General features: G+C 44.9%; 1 protein-coding gene across 1 annotated transcript; it reads left to right on the plus strand.

Moving 5' to 3' along the window:
- The first annotated feature begins 632 nt into the window (after nt 1-632).
- On the plus strand, nt 633-1,499 carry LOC144499287 (P2Y purinoceptor 1-like). The gene has a single exon (XM_078221402.1). The coding sequence runs from the start codon at nt 633-635 to the stop codon at nt 1,497-1,499; it is 867 nt and encodes a 288-aa protein (XP_078077528.1).
- Nucleotides 1,500-6,030: the final 4,531 nt, after the last annotated feature.

Genomic DNA, 6,030 nt, shown 5'->3' on the forward strand with positions numbered 1-6,030 from the left:
GGCAGGGTGCGTATGGGGGCGCCTCAGAACGGGTCTAAAAGTCGGATCTGAAATACTCCCAGTTTCAAGTCCGCCCCACACTTCGAATCAAAATGGTAAAATAGGGCCCGAGGCTAATGTTCTGGGCACCCAGATTCAAATCCCGCCACGGCAGGTGGTGGAACTTGAGTTCAGTTTAAAAAATCTGGAATGAGGAATCTACTGATGACTAATTGTCAATTGTCAGAAAAACCCATCTGGGTCACTAATGTTCTTTGGGGAAGGAAATCTGCCATCCTTACCTGGTCTGGCCTACATATGACTCCAGACTCACAGCAATGTGGCTGACTCTCAACTGCCCCTGGGCAACTGGGGATGGACAATAAATGCTGGCCAGCCAGCGACGTCCATGCCTCATGAATGAATAAAGAAAAAAAATTACTGGTTAATATTAGATGTAAAACTGCACTGTGATCTATTTTTTGCAACTAGTTCCAGACCATTTGGGAAATACATGTAACCTGTCAGGAATTCTTTTTTTGCAGGGAGTTGAATCTATTTTCTGCAACTTGGAACAGGACCAGACACTGTTCTTCATTCAGGTCTATGTGATCCCAGTGGCATTTCTGCTGGTTTTAGTCATTGGGCTGACAATGAACTGCCTGGCTCTATGGGTTATGATCCGTAAGACCAAGCCCTGGAACCGCAGCACCCTCTTCCTCTGCAATCTGACGATGGCCGACACCACGTGGATGCTCACCCTCCCGTTCCTCATACACTACCACTTTGCCAGACTGCAGTGGGTTTTCGGAGACTTTGCCTGCAAGATGGTGCGGTGCATGTACCACGCCTGCTTCTACTCCAGCATCTACTTTGTGACTTGCATCAGCCTGGACCGTTACCTGGCTGTCGTGCACCCTTTGCAGTCATTCCTCTTGCTCAGCAGGCGACAGTCCTTGTATGTGTGCGTGGGGATCTGGGTGCTGACATCTATCCTTAGCATTCCCTCCGCCCTCATGACCTTCATCACCCCTTGTTCCCAAAACCGAACCGTTTGCACCCTCTACATCTTCTCCTACAACACTGACAAGACCTTGCCCTACTCGTCTGTCAGCACAGTGACCGGCTTTGTGTTGCCCTTCGTTGCCATCTGCTACAGTTACTGGAGCTGCACCAAGGAGCTCAAAAAGCACAGCATCCAAAAGAAGAAGAAACTCTTCAGGTTGATGTATTCGGTGCTGATCATTTTTGGGCTCATGTACCTGCCCTACCACCTGGTGAGGAATACCTGCATTGTACTGAGAGCCTTCTGGAGCAACCAGACCAGGCTGGTCTACAACTCGGACATAGCTTTCTCAGTGGAGATGGCCATCTGCAGCTTCAACACCTGCGTCAACCCTTTCTTTTATTTTATAACAAGTAGCAACGGCAAGAATTCTCTAAAAGAGACCCTTTCCACTTGTTGCGGGGAGACCAAGCAGCAGGTTAGGTTCAAGGTCGCTGCAGTTCACCCAGTCTAGAGGGTTTGGTATTCAGGCTGATTTTAACACCCCTTATATTGCACACTGACCATTTATCACTATGGATTCCAAACCTTCCATGGGACTGCATGGTACCACTGTGTCCATAAGGATATTTGTGCACTTTCCACTGTTGACTTATCTTGAGTACTTTAAATATTTAACATCTCTCGCGCAGTTAAAAAAAACATTGCTGCTAATTAATCTTTTCCGTTCCAATTTAAAAAAATATTTAAAATTGGTTTTTCAAATCATTTTTTATTTTAGTTGGTTTCATTGTGCAAGATGACAAAATGTTTTTTTTACAGTGTACCTTTCAATCGCAGCAACAGGAAATCTACAAAGATCGTTTGCTATTATTCTTTGGATTTCTGTCTATCTGTAATATATTAAAGATCTTTATGCTGCCACATACTTCCTTTCTGCCAAACCTTTTTCTTTCAGAATCTCATTCACCGCACTCCCCTGCAATCCCTGTAGTGAGGGGTGGTGGTGGCATAGAGTGGTATTGTCACTGGACAAGTAATCCAGAGATCCAAGGTAATGCTCTGAGGATCCAGGGTTCAAATCCCACCATGGCAGATGTTGAGATTTGAATTTAATAAAAATCTGGAGTTAAAAGCCAGATGATGACCATGAAACCATTGTTCATCTGGTTCATTAATGTCCTTTAGGGAAGGAAATTTGCTGTCCTTATCTGGTACATACAATTCCGAAATGGCCTAGCAAGTCACTTAGTTCAGGGGTGGGTAGTAAATGCTGGTGCCAGTGATGTCCACATCCCATGAACAAATTTTTAAAAGTGTTGCTATGGGACTTCTATTTCATCTCTCCCAACTCCTGTGAACATAGGACTAAGAATAGGCCATTCTGCCTGTTACGTCTGTTTGACCCATCTTGTTTGTATTAATCATTCACAGCATCTGAGCATCACTGGGTTGGCCAGCTTTATTACCCATCCCTAATTGCTCTTAAGAAGGTGCTGGTGAGCTGCCTTCTTGATCCACGTGCTGCAGTCTCCATGTGGTGTTGGCACATCCATAGTGATGTTTGGAAGATTTATTTAAATCTTGGTTGGCCTGTGTCTCCAACCTTAGTTACATATCACTTTAACACCCTTTCAAACAAAAAACTATTCAGTCCATCCTGATATCTTCCTGAAATGGCCAAGCTTCCCACGCACCCCAGACATTCCCTCTTCCACCCTCTTCCATCGGGAAAATTATACAAACGTCGGAGGTCGCATACCAACCAACTCAAGAACAGCTTCTTCCCTGCTGCCATCAGACTTTTGAATGGACCTACCTCTTTTGATTTGATTTGATTTATTATTGTCACATGTATTAACATACAGTGAAAAGTATTGTTTCTTGCGCGCTATACAGACAAAGCATACTGTTCATAGAGAAGGAAACAAGAGAGTGCAGAATGTAGTGTTACAGTCGTAGTTCGGGTGTAGCAAAAGATCAACTTAATGCAAGGTAGGCCCATTCAAAAGTCTGACAGCAGCATGGAAGAAGCTGTTCTTGAGCCGGTTGGTACGTGACCTCACACTTTTGTATCTTTTTCCTGAAGGAAGAAGGTGAAAGAGAGAATGTCGGGAGTGCATGGGGTCCTTAATTATGCTGGCTGCTTTGCTGAGGCAGTGGGAAGTGTAGACAGAGTCAATGGTTGGGAGGCTAGTTTGCGTGATCAATTGGGCTACATTCACGACCTTTTATAGTTCCTTGCAGTCTTGGGCAGAGGAGGAGCTATACCAAGTTGTGATACAACCAGAAAGAATGCTTTCTATGGTACATCTGTAAAGGTTGGTGAGAGTCGCAACTGACGTGCCAAATTTCCTTAGTCTTCTGAGAAAGTAGAGGCGTTGGTGGGCTTTCTTAACTAGAGTGTCAGCATAAGGGGACAAGGACAGGTTGATGGTGATCTGGACACCTAAAAACTTGAAGCTCTCGACCCTTTCTACTTTGTCCCCATTCATGTAGACAGGGGCATGTTCTCCTTTATGCTTCCTGAAGTCGATGACAGTCTCCTTCGTTTTGTTGACATTGAGAGAGGGATTATTGTCGCTGCACCAGTTCACCAGATTCTCTATCTCATTCCTGTACTCTGTCTCGTCATTGTTTGAGATCCGACCCACTACGGTGGTGTCGTCAGCAAACATGAAAATCGAATTGGAGGGGAATTTGGCTGCACAGTCATAGGTGTATAAAGAATATAGTAGGGAGGTGAGAACACAGCCTTGTGGGACACCAGTGTTGAGGATGATCGTGGAGGAGGTGTTGTTGCCTATCCTTACTGATTGTGGTCAGTGAGTTAGGAAGTTCAGGATCCAGTTGCAGAGGGAAGTGACCATGGAGTCATATTAAGCTGACCTTTCTCTACACCCTAGCTATGACTGTAACACTACATTCTGCACCCTCACCTTTCCTTCTCTATGAACAGTTTGTTTTGTCCGTTTAGTGCGCAAGAAACAATACTTTTCACTGTTTACTAATGCATGTGACATTAATAAATCAAATCAAATCAAAGAGCTCTACTTTTAATGTTACACCTTATTCTCGACTCCTCCACCAGAGAAAATACTTTCCCTCTATCTACTCCACCAAATTATCTTAAACATTTCCATTGCACCAACCCCTGGTTTTCTTTACTCAAGGGATATAAGTCTAGTATATACAGCCTCTTCTCATTATTTAACATTCTGAGTGATGGTATTATTAAAATACATTGCCACAATACCATCTCCAAGGCCTATATGTTGCTCCTTAGGCCCAGAATAGAGTGCAGTTGTCAGGATGGGATTGTGGTGAACCATAGATGGTTACCACTATGGGTACTTGTATATATGTTACTCTCGTTGCTGTTGGGGTTAGGGTTTGGGTGTTCCACCTGTTATTACTGTTTATGTGGTACACTCCGTTCGGCTCCGCCCAGGACTCCGCCTTCTTACAGGAGTATAAAGGTCACTGCTACTTTCTAGTAGTCTTTAGTCTGGGATAATATTGTTGAGTAGTGTGCTCCTATTTGTAGTGAATAAAAGCCTTTATTCCTGGGTACGTTCTAGCCTCCCGTGTGAATCAATCGCGCATCAGGGATATAACTAGATCTTCCAACAACCATTGAAAAATTTCCACCCCTCTGTAACCTGGTTTATATCAGCAAAAACTAGCATCAGTTAGCCCTTTTTAAAAAATTCATTCACGAGACATGGGTGTCGCTGGCTGGCCAACATTTATTGCCCATCCCTAGTTGCCCTTGAGAAGATGGTGGTGAGTCAGCTTCTTGAAACACTGCAGTCCACATGCTGTGGGTTGACCCACAATGCCATTAGGAAGGGAATTGTAGAATTTTGACCTAGTGACTGCGAAGGAACACTGTTATATTTTATTTCTAAGTCAGGATGGTAAGTGGCTTGGAAGGAAACTTGCAGGTGGTGGTGTTCCCATGTACCTGCTGCCTTTGTCCTTGTAGATGAAAGTGGTCATGGGTTTGGAAGGTGCTGTCTAAGGATCTTTGGTGAATTGCTGCAGTGCATCTTATAGATAGTACACACTGCTGCTACTCAGCGTCGGTGGTGGAGGGAGCGGATGTTTGTAGATATGGTGCCAATCAAGAGGGCTGCTTTGTCCTGGATGGTGTCAAGCTTCTTGAGTGTTGTTGAAGCTGCACCCATCCAGGTAAGTGGGGAGCATCCCATTACTTGACTTGTGCCTTGTGAATGGTGGACAAGCTTTGGGGAGTCAGGACTCCCCCACCATTCTTTCTGAATCTACCCTGTCTAACTCTGTTAGAATTTTATACGTTTCTATGAGATCCCATCTCACTCTTTTAAACTCCAGTGAATATAATCCTAACTGACTTACTCTCTTCTCATATGACAGACCTGCCATCCCAGGAATCAGCCTAGTAAACCTTGGCTGTACTCCCTCCATAGCAAGGACATCCTTCCTCGATAAGGATACCAAAACTGTACACAATACTCCAGATGTGGCCTAACCAACGCCCATTTTGCAATTGCAGCAAAACATCCCAATCCCTATACCAAAGTCCTCTCGCTATGAAGGCCAACATACCATTTACCATCTTTACTGCCTGCTGTACCTGTGCGCTTACTTTCAGTGACTGATGCACGAGAACTCCAAAGTCTCGTTGTGTATCCACCTCTCTCAATTTACATCCAATCAAGTAATGATCTGTCTTCCTATTATTGCTACCAAAGTGGATAATCTCTCACTTATCCACATTATGCTGCATCTACCATGCAGGTGCCCACACACTCAGCCTGTCCAAATCACGCTGAAGCATCTCTGTACCTTCCTCACAGCTCACCCTCCCACCCCACTTTGCGGCACGGTGGCACAGTGGTTAGCACTGCTACCTCACAGCACCAGGGACCCAGGTTCAATTCTGGCCTCAGGTCACCGTCTGTGTGGAGTTTGCACATTCTCCCCGTGTCTGCGTGGGTTTCCTCCGGGTGCTCCAGTTTCCTTTCACAATCCAAAGGTGTGCGGGTTAGGTGGATTGGCCA

This window comes from Mustelus asterias, chromosome 9, assembly GCF_964213995.1.
Source record: "Mustelus asterias chromosome 9, sMusAst1.hap1.1, whole genome shotgun sequence".
Lineage (NCBI taxonomy): Eukaryota > Metazoa > Chordata > Chondrichthyes > Carcharhiniformes > Triakidae > Mustelus > Mustelus asterias.